The sequence below is a fragment of the Mustela nivalis genome (genome assembly GCF_964662115.1).
Source record: "Mustela nivalis genome assembly, chromosome: 4".
Classification (NCBI taxonomy): Eukaryota; Metazoa; Chordata; class Mammalia; order Carnivora; family Mustelidae; genus Mustela; species Mustela nivalis.
In genome coordinates this window covers 27,417,735-27,434,345 of record NC_139023.1, presented here as the reverse complement: position 1 = coordinate 27,434,345, position 16,611 = coordinate 27,417,735, and the positions used below count along the sequence as shown (strand labels likewise).

The 16,611-nt window shown below is 38.8% G+C and overlaps 1 protein-coding gene across 2 annotated transcripts in view; it reads right to left on the bottom strand.

Annotated features, from left to right (window-relative positions):
- Nucleotides 1-16,611, bottom strand: part of TEC (tec protein tyrosine kinase) — a 140,063-nt gene that overhangs the window by 81,409 nt on the left and 42,043 nt on the right. For both annotated transcript variants that reach the window (XM_082728383.1, XM_082728382.1), the window contains exon 2: nt 8,013-8,198. In XM_082728383.1, the coding sequence (XP_082584509.1) occupies nt 8,013-8,150 (138 nt within the window). In that variant the 5' untranslated portion in view covers nt 8,151-8,198. The remainder of the gene's footprint in view (nt 1-8,012; nt 8,199-16,611) is intronic.

The window sequence follows — 16,611 nt, the reverse complement described above, 5'->3', positions numbered from 1 at the left end:
ACAAAATCTAAACTGTTTTTATCATTTCTACTTTTAAGTAGCCCGAATACCAAACCTTTGATTAAACTCCCTCTTCATTTACTAGTAATTACTGATACTGTTCTTCAAAATGTGCTTTAGGTGCCTAACAACTGTTTTAACACAGAAGAATAAAAACTTAAAACGGAAGGTAGGAGGAGGCTATGGAAACAGAAATAAGTGATTTTTACTCATCCTAGCAGACTAGGCTAAAATAATTTCTTTGGCAAAAGGGGGCTCTTCAGCTCCTGATCATGACCATGAGAATGAGAGAAGGAGAATAGTTTTAATGGTTTTTAAATCTGATTTCGTGCTTGTGGACATCCACACATAATCACTGAGTATTCATAAGATAGTTGGCATTCTATAGTATGCAACAAAAGACAGCATCTCTTCTCTAAGTTCCTCCTCCTTACACCATGGATATTTAAAAACTTTATGTCTTAATTATCATATGATCTCCCTGATATGAGGAAGTTGAGAGGCAACATGGGGGGGCTCTGGGGGTAGGAATGGAATAAATGAAACGAGATGGGATCGGGAGGGAGACAAACCATAAGAGACTCTTAATCTCACAAAACAAACTGAGGGTTGCCAGGAGGAGGGGGCTAGGGAGAGGGTGGTGGGGTTATGGACATTGGGGAGGGTATGTGCTATGGTGAGTGCTGTGAAGTGTGTAAACTTGGCGATTCACAGACCTGTACCCTTGGAGCTAATAATACATTTTATGTTAATAAATAAGAAAAGAGAAAAAAAAAAAAAAACCTTTATGTCTTGACCAACCAAATGTAATGCATAACCCACAATTAGATCCCAGACTTGGCAAGGGGAGGAAGTTGAGAAATAACTATGAAGTCGTCAGTGGCATGATGAATGAAATTTGACCACAGACTCTGGATTCGATAACAGGAGCATATCAATGTTAACCATCCTGACTTTGATCATAATACTGTGGTTATAAAGAATGGCCTTGTTCCTACACAATACACAAAGACTTTTTTAGTGGTAAAAGAGCCAATGTCTACATCCTCCTCTCAAATGGTTCAGTAACCATCAGGCAAGTGAAGAGAGAGACAGAGACAAAGATGGCAATGCAAACAGGGCAACAATGAGAGGAAATTTGTGAATCTGATTAAAAGTTACTTGAGAGTTCCTTGTACTATTCCTCTAACTCTTCTGTAAGTTGAAACACAGCAAAATAAAAAGTTAGCCAGAAATTTTTAGGAATTGTATTTTAGCCCCTCTTCTGTCTTAAATAGGTTTCGACTTCCTAGAGGGAAAAAAAAAAAAAAGAAACCAGTGAGTATGATTATATGAAAATAGATTAATTTGCCAAATTAAGGGCAGTGAATCAGATCCTAAGATTTCAGACCTGCCTCTTGGCCTTTAACGTGACTAATGATAAGGAAACTCAGATCGAGGACAGTAGGTAAGAAAACAGATATGAATGAGAAGTGAGAGAAGAGACACAGGAAAGGAAACTGAGGCACAAGACAAGGAGCTGATGCAAACTACCCTCAGAAACAAGGAAACTCAACTGCCAATAGAGAATGAGTTTTCAGGGTGCCTGGGTGGTTCAGTGGGTTAAGCCTCTGCCTTTGGCTCAAGTCATGATCTCAGGGTCGTGGGATCGAGTCCCCGCATCAGGCTCCTTGCTTGGCGGGAAGCCTGCTTCTCTTTCTCCCACTCCCCCTGCTTGAGTTCCCTCTCTCACTGCATCTCTCTCTGTCAAATAAATAAATAAAATATAAATAAATCAATAAAATCTTAAAGAAAAGATTAGTATTTGCTAGGCACTCAACACATTCTTGATGAATAAAATAGATAGTGGAATGGACAGATGAATCCTCACAGGCTGTAGGAAGACCATATCGCTCTAAGTAGACGGAACAACATTAAGAAAGGCACAACGTGAAAGACACAGCAGGAGGGGGAGGAGGAAAGAGGGAAGACAAGGAAACATGGCATCACGTACCTTGTCCTGCAAGCTAAGGAGTTTTCACTTGATCCAAGAGAAGATACAAAGCTACAAGTTTGAAATAGCCCCATGATGGCTGCATGAATAAAATATTAAGGTCCAAGAGTAGAATCAAATAGGGCAGTAATCCATCAAGAGAATGGAGTTGGGAACCTCAATAAGGTTGTAACTAAAGGGAAAAGTCACGGCATTAGGTAAAAGACTGGATGTGTGCTGGGTTGAAATGGAAATGAGGAAGGAGGAGTTAAGAGTGTAGAGAGATGGGACACCTGGATGGCTCGGTGGGTTAAAGCCTCTGCCTTAGGCTCAGGTCATGATCTCAGAGTCCTGGGATCGAGTCCCACATCGGGCTCTCTGCTCAGCAGGGAGCCTGCTTCCTCCTCCCTCTCTCTCTGCCTGAGTCCCCTACTTGTGATCTCTGTCTGTCAAATAAATAAATAAAATCTTTAAAAAAAAAAAAAGTGTACAGAGATATATGGGAGGAAGAATATTATTTTATAAAGTCCAATTAGATAGTGGCAGAGCCAGGACAAAAAACCCTGCCTAATGCTAATTTTCTCTACCTCAAAGAAAATCTTTTAAAAAATCATAACTGAGGGGCACAGAGCCCCTCAGTGGCTCAGTCATTAAGTGTCTGTGTTTGGTTCAGGTCATGATTCCAAGGTCCTAGTATCAGGGCTCACATCAGGCTCCCCACTTGGCAGGAGGCCTGGTTCTCCCTTTTCCCACTCTCCCTGCTTGTGGTTCCGTCTCTTGCTGTCTTTCTCTCTGTCAAATAAATAAATAAAATCTTTTAAAAAATCATAACTGAAAGTAGTAAACAAAAATATTCTCAAGGTGCCTGGGTAGTTCAGTTGGTTAAGCATCTGACTCTTCATTTCAGCTCAGCTCATCATGTCAGGGTCATAAGATCAAGACCCACATCGGGCTCTGTGCTTGGTGTGGAGTCAACTTGATATTCTCTCTCTCCCTCTCCCTCCACCCCTTACCCCACTTACTCTAAATAAATAAATAAAATCTTTTTAAAAAATTCTCAAAAGCTTTAAAATAAAGCTTTATCTGTGTTATAGAGAAATCTAATAGACTTTTCCCCTAATATTCAAGGTTGTTTCAAAGAGAAGCTTTAGGGCGCCTGGGTGGCTCAGTGAGTTAAGCCTCTGCCTTCGGCTCAGGTCATGATCTCAGGGATCTTCCTGGGATCGATCCCTGCATCGGGCTCTCTGCTCAGCAGAGAGTCTGCTTCCCCCTCTCTCTCTGCCTGCCTCTCTCCTGCTTGTGATCTCCCTCTGTCTGTCAAATAAATTAATTAAATCTTTAAAAAAAAAAAAGGATAAGCTTTAAAGAAATAGCCCCATGATTCACTAGTGCACAACCTTGTCCAAGTTTTTAAACTTTCTAAGCCTTGCATCACTCATTTTTTAAGTGGGGGCACTAATAAGATGTTTGTTTTGAAGAATAAAGGAAATAATATGTGTAAAGTACTTAGCCCAGTGCCTGGCCTGTATGTGATACTCAATAATTTGTGTCACTGTTACTCCTAAAGCACAGACAATGGTCCTAAGAAACCGCTACCTGAGAAAGTCCTGCTTACCTGGCTGACCCCTGACTGGCATCTGGGAACTTGGGCTTTGAGAGGCTCCTACTATTTCCAGCACTGATAAAAAGAGCTCATTGTGCCCAAGCTGTTTGTACAAAAAATATGGTTTATGCTGAACCCCTAGTTTCCTTCTGGAGTCTGGAATTCTGGTACATGATAGAGAGAGCGTCTATGTGAACAGCTCCAACAAAACCCCTGGGTGCCGAGTCTCTAAATGCACTTTCCTGGTAGACAGCATTTCATAATTGTCACAATCGAAGGCTAGAAGAATTCTGTACATTCTTGGAAGACTCCAGTGAGAAAAGGCTCTTGCAAGCTTGTGCCTGGTTTCCTTTAGATTTTCCCCACATGCCTTTTCCCTTTGCTAATTTAGCTCGGACTCCTTCCATAGTCACAAATCATAGCCGTGAAGACAACCATATGCCAAGCACTGTGAGTTCTCCTAATGAATTACCAAACCTGGGGACAGTCTTGGGGATGCCTGACAAAACCAGTCTTTCTACTCCTCAACTTTATAAACTATTTCCATACTGGAGCAGTGTTATAGACAACAAATGACCCAAATTAGTAGTACCAAAGTCCAATTATAAAAAGCTCCTAGAGCTCCTGGGTGGCTCAGTCAGTTAAGCATCTGCCTTGGGCTTAGGTCATGATCCCTGGGTCCTGGCCCAGGATCCCAGCAGCCTGCTTCTCTCTCTCTCTTTTTCTGTCAAATAAATAAATAAAATCTTTTCAAAAAAATAAAATAAAATAAATAATATATAGTTCCTGATTTCTTAGCTAAAAGTAACTATAAATTTACTTGAATTTATTTATTCCAAATCTCACCATCTAGAAATCTCTCCATTCCTTGTTTTCTCACCATTATTTAGTAAACCTTTTTCCTGATTAAGCTCCTGCTCTTCCCTGAATTCCATCTCAAGTCCACAGGGAGATTTCCCTCACATGCCCGGAGGGGGTGGGGGGGTGTCTAACTCATTTGTCATTTGTTCCCCTCACCAGGTCCTGTTTCTATTTGTTATTCTGACTGAGATCAAACAACATCAATTCCTGGAAGGGCTCTTCTCAGTTCATTAGAATATGCAGAAATAATCGCTAATTGAGGGCAGTAAGAGCAAGGAGGACAAATCAAAGAATGGCTCACAGCAGAAATTGAAACACATCTTTGCCAATATCAGACTTGGAAGAAACAGCTTGAGTGAATTCCTCATCTAAAACAGAATTCCTTAGCATACTTTGAAAAGCACAATAAACTATATTTAATAGATAGAGACACTTGTTGCCATCATGTTGAAGAGCTGGGGTTCAGAGAACCAGAGGAGGATGCATGTCTGAGTCACATTATGATTAACTAAGAGTTTTAATAAGGCATTAATGGCACTTAATTGCCATGAAGAAACTAGGGATCACAGTGCCTAGATCAATGAATAGCCTACCCACAGTTTTTCTTTTAAAAATAGAACTATGAACAACTAAAATAAATATCTCTAGGGCTATTTATCCCAACCTCTGAGTCCCATGGTTTTTCTAATCCACCTCTAGTTTTACATTTTTTAAAAAATATTATATTTCAAATACCTATTGATTCTTAAAAGTTACCCATATCACAGCAATTTTGGATCACAGCTTCTAGGGCTGGGGAGATAGAAACCAGAATAACTGAAACAGGGAAGAAACATGACAGTGGGGTGCTACCGGGCTTACCTAGAAGCCAGGCAGAGACCTGTCAGGCAGGAACTCAGCCCAGGATGGCCAAAAAAAATTTTTTTTACTTTTACAAAAATTAAGATTCTTATTTTAAAATTCCTAACTTTTTACTATGAACGATTTATTTTTAACTGTGAGAGGCAAACAAATCTGCAACCGTATTTCAAGCAGAAAGTCCTAAATATGTTAGCGAACGTCTGTCCCTAAGAAAAAGAATCCAGGGGGATCATGGCAGGAGTAGGGGTGAAAGCAGGATGAGGCTCACTTGGGCTCATCAGCAGCCAGAAGGGAGGTGGACCCTGACACTAAGTGTCGCTAAGTTTCAGAAGCTGGGTATTTTTCTGTCCTTTGTGGTTCTTTTTATTATTATTGTTTTTGTTTTTGTTTTGTTTTGTTGTGGCTTTTTTTTTTTTGGCTTTTCATTTATTTTATTTGTTCAGTGTTCCAAGATTCATTGTTTATGCACCACACCCAGTGCTCCATGCAATACCTGCCCTCCTTAATACCCACCACCAGAGTCAACCCACCCTCCACCCCCAAAACCCTCAGTTTGTTTCCAGGATCCACAGTCTCTCAGGGTTTGTCTCCCCCTCTGATTTCCCCCAGCTCCCTTCTCCTCTCCATCTCCCAAAGTCCTCTGTGTTATTCCTTATGCTCCACAAATAAGTGAAACCATATGATACTTGACTCTCTCTGCTTGACTTATTTCACTCAGCATAATCTCCTCCAATCCCGCTTATGGTGATACAAAAGTTGCACATTCATCCTTTCCGGTTCTTATAGTGACTAAGGCCCCTCCCAGGCAAGACAGTGAGCCAGGTTCTAAAATAAAGAGGGGTCCCACTGTTCTCTTTATTCCATTTAACCTAAAGCAATTAGGGCAGTTTAAACTTTGTATATTTACCATCTTCAAAGTGACCTAACAATTGCAACATATTTCAACTCGATCCGTCCATATTTCTAAGCAGATAATATTGATTTCTGAGGCTCTTTTTGGTTAAGAAGCTACCACGTTTTACTACTTTCGTCGTTATATTTCTATTCTTTTCTGAGACTTACTACATTAAGTTCAATTTATAACAAATAATTACCAAATACCAAAATGTCTTGTCTTCCCTTAAAATCTATTTTAGATTTTAAAATAGTTCATATTTCTAGTCTTAACTGAAAGCCTTTGGAACTCTGAATTTTTCAGATTTAATAATTGAAATATAGCACATATGCCATATATACATATATATATGTATATATATGTACATATATATACATACATACACATACATACACACACAAACATACTCCCAGCAGGGACCAGGACAACCCCACATAAATAAACATATTGATATTTGTGCACCCAAAAATGCCAAAAAAAAAAGAAAAAAAAAAGTCACAGTGACTAGGATAAATTAAGACCAAAACCAGATTCATCTTAGGCCAAGTTTTACAACTCAAAAAGTTTTTCAAATTTGGGTCTTCAGCATTTCCGCAATTTAGAAAGGAAAATAAAGGACTTTAGTCTTAAATTACATCAGCCTGCAGAATTCCACAAGTCACAACGACAAGCCACAACAGCAATTAACAGAGTTAAGGACAACCAGAAAGAATCTATGATGCCATTCTCTCTGAATCGGGGGAACCAACACCAGTGGGAGTAAGAAAACAAAAACAAAAACAAGCCAAACAACTGAAAAAAATAAATCAATTTCTCAGGAAGGCACTCTAGGTAGGGGGAAAAAAAAAGAATTAAATAAAACCAAACAATAAGATCACCAAAAATCCCACCGTAACCAACCAGACAACAGCATGTGGACAAAAGGGACAACACTCTCCAGTCATTCCCTGGAATCCAAGAATATTTCTAGTAGGGAGGAGCATGGTTGGACCGGCAGGACAAGACGCTGCATTTTCAAGATATCAGGAGAAAACAAGGTTGGCCAGAGGCAACCCTACACTCACAGACCTCCTCTAGTGGGAAAACCAGAGACTAAAACAACTGAAAAGCCAGGAGCTGGCCGCCGAGCAACACGCCCTCACTACACCCCATGCTCACAGAGGAGCTTGTTAGAAGTAGAGGGCACGGATTGCATGGAGCACTGGGTGTGGTGAAAAAATAATGAATACTGTTATGCTGAAAATAAATAAAAAATAAGTTTAAGAAAAAAAAAGTTACTTCTCCCTGCTCCCATAAAAGGCACTCTGCGGTAGCTGCTTATCATAAGAAACACTGAACAGTTCTGCTTCTGGTCAGCCTCAGTAATGTGCTGGCTCCATCAAATCCCTTTTAAGTAATTTCCACATAAGGATGAAGAACTATTCATATAAAGCAATGGACACAGACTCAGTGTATATGGGCTAAAGTCGATTTTGACACATCATACAGTCGTTTATGGGAAGAAGCCATGTGTATACAATATACTTAATGAATTCCACAAGGACCTAAAACCGATGTGGAAATCTGTTTTCTTGAATAGATTAATTCAGTAGGCTGATAGAAAATGCACACCCATATATACTACACCATAATCAAGAGACTTGCGAAGAATTTCTCACCCTATTCTAAGCTTTATCATTCAAATGATAACAAATTATTACCTTAACTTCATTTGCCTGAAATTTATTCCATAAGATTGGGAGAGGAGGGCAGAGGGGGAACAATATTATTAAATATTATCAACATAGAAAGCAGCAAAGTAAATTTTTATTGTCTCCTACCTCTGGTCGACCTTCATAGTAGGTTAACATGGACTTTGTTAGCACAAAAAGTCTCTCTTTATAGTTTAAGGGTGATGTCTTCTTTTTCTGTTGTGATCTTTTAATAAGAATCTCTTCTAGAATAGTGTTAAAATTCATCTCGGTCTTCTGATCACTCTGTCTCCTGCCATTGAAGATCCCAGAATTCTAAAGAGAAGGAGGGGGAAAAAACCAGCTGAAATAAAATGTGACATCTTAATTTTCCAAAGATGTTTTCAGGCCGAATTATCTGCATCACAGCTGGAGCTAATGAATGTTAGTCTAGCACCTGGACTGAAACTGCCCAGGGCACAAAAGCTCACCCTCTCTTCATCCCCAGGCTCATCCTGTTCCTCCATAACCCAGCATTTCACAAGAAATCTAATCAAGGTTTGCCACGATGATGAGTCACTCCTTTGTACCTCCCCCAGCATCCCATAGGTTTCTGGCACATTCTTCTGCTACCTAATTGCAGGGAAACAAATATCTCAGATGAAAAAGTACATTCATCATCTCCATGGCTGATTGAAGCTGGTATTTAAATTGCCTCGGGACCCTAGCACCCGAGATGGATGATCACACGGACCTGGGGGACTTGTCAACAGAATGAATTACCACAGTGGTGGGTAGGGGGTCAGTCTCCAGCTCTGATAAAGATGTAATCTTGATCAAACATCCTAGTTACCACAGGCATGAGGATGTTCTCCAATGTCTACACCACGCTTCATAGTTCTCTTTCCTAGGGTTCCTGCCTCAACCACAAGAGAAAAGGAAATCCACCCAGTCACAACTAACAGACTCAGGGAAGAACCCATCTGGACAAAGTCATCAGCCCTGTATTTGGATCCCCCACACCTAAACTAAGCCTTCTAAAATTCAACAAAGTTTAATTATCCGAAAACCCAAAACTACTCAGAAAATACATGAAGATCCTTATTTGATAGAAATCAAATGGACAGCAGCCTTTTCTTCCCTGCCCTTCACCGCACATGACAGTCATTGCACATCAAATCATAGGGTAACAGAAGTCACGTAAAAAAACGCAAGTGGTTGGGGCGCCTGGGTGCCTCAGTGGGTTAAAGCCGCCTTTGGCTCAGGTCATGATCCTGGGGTCCTGGGATTGAGCCCCATGTCGGGCTCTCTGCTCAGTGGGAAGCCTGCCTCTTTTCCTCTCTCTCTCTCTCTCTCTGCCTGCCTCTCTGCCTACTTGTGATCTCTGTCAAATAAGTAAATAAAATCTTAAAAACAAAACAAAACAAAAAAAAAAAAACCATAAGTGGTTACCTGAGAGCAGAGCCAGAGCCTTGACACTGAGTTAACCACTTGGAATTCTACCATTTCCACACCCAACCTTGAAAGTTGGAAGAATCCCTGCAACTCCCTATTACTGATTTGTCATATCCAGTCAGGACCCCCATTTCTGTAAGATTACTTCACAACAGCTTAACCTCTGTATGTAAGTTCCTTCATTTATAAAACATGGAGATAAATACCCTCAAGGTTATTGTGAGGTTTAATGAGATGTGGGAAAGAAGTTGCTTATTATGAAAACCCTATAAAAATGTTTACTATCATTATTTTTTTTAATTCCACTGCCTTTTTCCTAGTTTAAATCCTTACCATCTGGACCATGCTAGCAGCTCTCCAACTGCTTTTTCTTTCCACAGGTTCTTGCCTCATTTTGTTCAAACAACACACTCCTCATTCCCATTGAATCAATTGTCAAAGATACCACCTTGCATCATACCATTTCATTCACCAGAAATCCCGAATGCCTCCTCAAAACTTCCCTGCCACCTGCAGGAAAAAGTCAAAATTCCCATAATAACACCAGGCAATCAATCACAATCTGGCTATAACCTGTCAACCAATCTTTGCTTCCAATGCTCTTCAAATAGTCCATACCCAGTCAGAATAGTTGGTATGAAAAATCCACTAGCTAAAAACTTACCTCCTTAATGAAGTCTTTCCTGATGACTCCAATTAATTAAATGCCTTCCAGTTCATGCACCCATGATCTCTACGTCACTCTTCATAGAACTTATCATAGTCTTCCACGTTCTATAGCAATTAACGTACAGTTTTTAACTTTCACCTAGTTTTAAAGCTTCTAAGGAAAAAGATCTCAACGGTATGTGCACATTAAAATCACCTAGGGAGCGGCACCTGGGTGGCAGTCGGTTGCACTTCCTTCCCACTCTAGGACTGGGCTCAGGTCATGATCTCAGGGTCATGAGATCAAGCTCTGCAACCAGCTCCACGATCAGCAGGGATCTGCTTAAGACTCTTTCTTCCTAGGGGCATCTGGGTGGCTCAGCTGGTTAAGCAGCTGACTTTGGCTCAGGTCATGATCCCAGGGTCCTAGGGTGGAGCCCTCCACTGAACTCTCTGCTCAGTCAGGAGCCTGCTTCTCCCTCTCCCTCTGCCTCTGCTCAAGTTTTCTCTTTCTCAAATAAATAAAATCCTTAAAAAAAAAAAAAAAAAAGATTCTCTCTTCCTAATACAAATCAAAACCACAGTGAGATACCACATCACACCAATCAGAACGACTAAAATTAACAAATCAGGAAATGACAGATGTTGGCAAGGATGCAGAGAAAGGGGAACCCTTCTACACTGTTGGTGGAAATGCAAGTTGGTGCAAACGCTCTGGAAAACAGTATGGAGGCTCCCCCAAAAGTTGAAAATACAGCTACACTACAACCCAGCAATCACACTACTGGTTATTTACCCCGAAGATACAAATGTAGTGATCCAAAGGGGCACCTGCACCCAAATATTTATAGCAGCAATGTCCACAATAGCCAAACTATGGAAAGAGCCCAGATGTCCAATCAATAGATAAATGGATAAAGAAGATGGGGTATATATAAACACACACACACAATGGAATACTATGCAGCCATCAAAAGATGAAATCCTGCCATTTGTAACAACATGAACTAGAGGGTATTATGCTAAGTGAAGTAAGTCAACCAGAGAAAGACAAGTATCGTACGATCTCACTCATATTTGGAATTTAAGATGCAAAACAGAGGATCATAGGGGAGGAGAGGGAAAAAATAAAACAAAGCAAAACCAGAGAGGGAGACAAACCATAAGAGACTCTTAATCACAGGAAACAAATTGAGGGTTTCTGGCAGGGGGCAGGGTTCATGGGGCAACCAAATGATGGACATTACGGAAGACATATGATGAAATGAGCCCTGGGTACTATGTAAGACTGATGAATCATTGAACTATAGCTCTGAAACCAACAAGGCATTATATGTTAACTAACTGAATTTAAATTAAAAATAAGTAAATATCTGGAAGGAAATTAATTAATTAACTAATTAATTAATGGAATAGACTAGAGTCCAAAAATAGACCCATATATATATATGGACAAAAGAGTATATGATTCCATTTATATAAAGTCTAAAAACAAGCAAAAACTAATCTATGGTTATAGAAATTAGAAAAATGGTTGCCTATGCAGGGTGCAGGGATGGGGAGTGGAGTAGAGGCAGACCAGGTGGGAATATGAGGAAATTTTCTATGTCTCAACTGGGGTAGAGATTACATGAATGTATATAAATGTATTACAACTCCTTGAAGTAGGACAAAAAAAAACTCTCCCTTCCCCTCTGCCCGTCCCCTGCTCTTGCATGTGTACCCGCTCCCTCTTAAACAAGAAAATCATTAATTAATTAATTAATTTTAAAAATCAAGGTGGGAGATGTTTTAAAATGTACAGGCCTCACACCCAGATATTTTTATTCCGTTGGTCTGGGGTGGGGTCCAGGGCATCATGATTTAATATGCAGGTAGACTGGAGAACTGCTATCCTAAAGGAAAAGATTGGGCTCTCACCGTAACTCTAGCACTTTTGGGGGTTAGGGCAGCCTCTCAATAAGCAGCTGGATGATGGACCCAGTGAAGCCATCAGTTATTCTAAGTTAAGAAGTCAGGGGAAAGTTCTTGCTCCAAAGAAAATCTCTAGCTCTTTTTGCATCTCAGTAGGTCCTCCTTATTCTAAATTAAAATTTTAGTATCCCCCCTTTTTTTTTCCTGAGAAAACAGTTGATGTGTAAATGCCACTTCAGAAATCATCTTTTCATCTTTGTGTAACACATTTTCAATGCAGGGCAAAAGTGACAATTTACAGAATGGATTGTAAATGAAAAGCAAGCTATGCCCTGGAAAACGGGCCATATGCAGATGTATAGTTCCCAGGCCAGTGTGTAATACCGTAGTTTCCAAATAAAAGGCAGATTTTTGGAAGATGAAATGAGGTGGAGCTCATCTGCAGTTATAGAAGCAAAAGTCTCAACCTCCAGGGGCAGGAGAAAATACAACATGTTAAATGCATTGAAAAAAAAATCCCCTTATCTGATTTATAAGTGATATTAAATAGTCTTACAAAGAAGATAGCAATTGAGTTGAAATAAGTGTTAGACATCATCTATTTCACTCATTTTACAAATTAAAAAGTTGGGGTTTTGAAAAGCTTAGCAACTGGCCTAAAGTCACCCTAGCCAAGATTAGAAGAAAAGTCTCCTGGTTCCAAGTGAAGGGCTCTCTCCACCGTTCCCCACCATATAATTAAAAGCTCACTGTTATTTTAATAATTCATTGCTTCAAGGGAAATCCTGGTCAAAGAAAACTGTTAAGGGACACAAAGATAAAAACAAAGGAATATTCTCTTCATGTAGACTTCCAACTGAAGATAGAGTGTTCTATGTACACAGTTGCATTAGCTCTCTCCTGAAATCCCATTAAATCAGTCCTTTGTTTTTGCTGTTGTCACCATTAAGGAATTAACTCTCATGGAAACAGAAGACAGGACAGGAGATTTCAACAAAATTTGGGAAACTAAAAGCAAGTAAACATGTGGTAGTTCCAGCCAGGATAAAGTCTGGAAACAACCCAATGTGTGCCAAAAAGCCTCCAAATAACTCAAGAATCAGCAGAACTTGGCATGTCTATAAGTGATGGTGAAGAAGACTTAGAAGAAAAGGATTGTTTGTAGGTCTGTATAAGGTGGGTCCTCATGCCCTCTCCCATACCATACAGCCAAGTGACTAATCCTCCCCTAAACCTAGGAGGTTTATAATACAGAAGGTCTCTATACTGGGAGAAACTACAAATAGTTGAGGTTAGGAATACCACACTGCAAAGGGGGGCTTAAGTGAACCCATACAGGCTTAAATTACTCAATGTTGAGATTGCTCAGCTCTCTTTTCCCATCTGACTCCACAATACTAGATAAGGACCAGACTAAAGAGTAAAGACCTACAGATACAGATACAGGGGAGATCCTATGGCCCAGAAATGGCCCAGCCAGATTACCCTATAGGAAAGTCCATAGTCAGCAAGTTCCAACCAGAGCACAAAGCTTCCAATGGACTTTTAGAGCCCAATACATGAATAAGAAAAAGCCAAGAATCATTAAACCCCTAAGAAAAGATTCTAATATGAATTCAAGATCAAATAACAAATTGGGGGAGGGGGGAACCACTTGGAGGAAACAAAAACTCTGCAGAGAAAAGAAAATGTTAAAGAAAAAAAAAGTAATAAAATCAGAGCTAAGGGAAGATACTGCGTGCATGAAACAAGGTTAGGATACAGCCAAAATAAAGAACAGAAACTAACAAAGAGGAGCATTGGTAAAGAAAAAATAAGAAGAAATGAAAAGCTCAACAGAAGAGATAGAATATAATAAAGTTGAGGAAATCTCCCAGGAAATAAAACAAAAAAAGCCAAAAACATTAAAAATCGGAGGGAATACAATAAAATTAGAGAACCCATCCAGAAAGTTCAGTGTCTGAAAAAAGAGGACTTCCAGAAGTTGAACGCAAAGAAAACTGTGAGGAACTAATCAGAGAAGAAATTTAGGAAAATTTCCCCATGTGGAAGTTTATCTTCATATTGAAAATGAACCAAATCAAGGCACAACGCATGAAATTTCAAAATCATAGAGACAGAAGATTCAACAAGCTTATACATAGGTTTCATGGAAAGGCTCCCACTTCAGAATGGCAACCATCAAGGCAATATTGGAAGCTGGAAGATAATGGAGAAAAATTCAAAAAATTTTTGATTTCTAACCTAAAACTATGTTCAATCAGACTATCAATGCAGTAATAGGAGAAGAAAGACACTTTCTAAACATGCAAGGCTTTAAACTTTTTCTCTCTGGTTTACCCTTTCAAAAAGCTACTTGAGAATGCAGTCTACCAAAATAAAAAATAAGCCACAAAACACATGGAATCCAGAAAACAAGGGTTCCAACACAAAAGAGAGGAAAGGAGCATCTCCTAGAGGATGGTAAAAGGAAATCCTAAGATGACCTTAGGTGTAGGTCAACACTGGATCAAGTTAGCAGGTTCTTGGAAGAAATTCTTCCAGGATAGGAACCTGGAGGCACTGGAAGAAGATTTATAATGAATTAGTAAAACTTAGCCAACTTAAAAAAATAAATCAATGAATTCCAGTGAAAACAAAACAAAAAAAAAAGTGTGCATAAAAGTAATCACATCATGCTGCAGAGTTCATAATTATGTAAATAAAAATAAAATTCTTATTACCAATATAAATATATTGGGGGTAAGTGTGTGCAGGAAATGTGTGTGTGGATGGGCGAGTAACTGTGGAAGACAGCTCTGTCCTCCACGGTACTAGTAGAAAGCTAACAGATCATACCTTAAACAGAAAAAGCAAGAAGTGGCAACTAAATTAAGTATGTCACTTAGAGACTGACAGTACAAAAATATTTTATAAATATATAGAAATATTATATAAACAAAATAAATTATAAAACTATATAAAATAAAAATTTAAAATATTTATAAAAATACAAAATATTTTATAAAACAACATAAGTGATTGCTTCTTAGAAATATTGGAAGAGAACAGTGTAAAGATATGTGCTCTCTACTCTCATCCCTTAAAAAACTCCACTGAAACAACAAAACATGAAAACCAAGGGAAATAATCCCATCAAGCAATGAACAAAATAATGGTCTTTAACTCCAAACCGTGAAACACAAATTTGTGAAATACTCTGAAAACTAGACCAAAATAGAGAAGGTAGTTAAGTAGCTTTCCCTAAAAATAAAGATCAATTGTCCTAAAAGATCAATGGATTTTTTGTTAAGATCAGTGAAATCCAGAGAGATAAGCAGACCATGGGAGAATCAGGACATATTGCCCATAGAATTACTATTTATACAGAAAAATACTAAAAGTTATTATAATCACCATTATCAAACTTTTACTATTTTGCTATGTGTTAGCACTATTTCAAACACTAAACACTTTCGATGTATTAAGTAATTCTCTCAACAAACCTTCTCAAGTCAGTACTATTACTATTTATATTTTACAAGTCACATTGCAAGAATAAGAGCAAGTTTTAAAACAGGCAGCCTAACCACAAAGCCTACACTATTAACCACTACACTGCGTGGCCTCTCTCACGGAAGGAAAGGGAGAACCGAAGGAAAAAGCATAATAACAAGTCACTTCCAGCCTTCTAGTTTAGGGAGATTGCTAAAAGCAAATTACTTCAACAGAAATAATTTATGACTTCCAAGGCATGGCTAAGAGCGAGGCACACCAACCTTTCGATACCAAAATCTGAAGGGAGATGTTCTGAGTGAAGGCGGTAATAGGTTTAATATTCTACATTAGAAAACAAAGACAAAACAAAATTTCAGAGTTCCTCATCTTACTCTCCCAGCCATTCTCCATAAGAAAAAGAACTGATCCATTCAGAAGAACCACAAAGGAACCAACTCTAGGTTGCAAATATCTTCTTAAATAAAAGGCAGAGCTGCAACATAAGACCTTTTATCTGTCCCACAAGAATACTATTCTGTTTACCCTGGCTGCTGACTATTAAAAGTTTGGAAAACTTAACAAACAATTCTAAAATTTCTCTGGAGCCACAAAAGACCTCAGTAGCCAAAGCAATCTTAAAAAGAACAAAACTGGAGGCATCACACCCCTTGATTCCAAACTATACCACAAAGTTATAGAAATCTAAACAGTATATATATTTGTCTTTGTCAAGTTCAAGTATTAAAGTATATTTTATTATTTTTTTTAATACCTAAAAATGTGTAGGGCATGTCCCAGTGTACATGGTGGGCACCAAACACATGTTGATGATGACTTTAGTCATCATCTTTGTGATTAGTCACAATACCTTGAATAAAGTACTGCTTTTTTTAAAATAAGTTTTTTTTCAAATCCCAGCACAGTTATTATACAGTGTTAATATACAGTGTTATATACAGTAATAAGCAGTATTGGCATAAAACAGACACATCAATCATTGAAATAGAATAAAGAACCCAGCATTAAACCCACAAATATGTAGGCGGCAACCTCTGTGACCTTGGCCACAACAACTTCTTGCTAGACATGTCTTCAAAGGCAAGGGAAACAAAGGCAAAAGTTAATTACTCGTACTTCATTGGGATAAAAAGCTTTGGCACAGCAAAGGAAACAGTCAACAACAACAACAACAAAAAAAGACAATTGACAAATAGGAGAAGATATTTGCAAATAACATATCAGATAAAGGACTAGT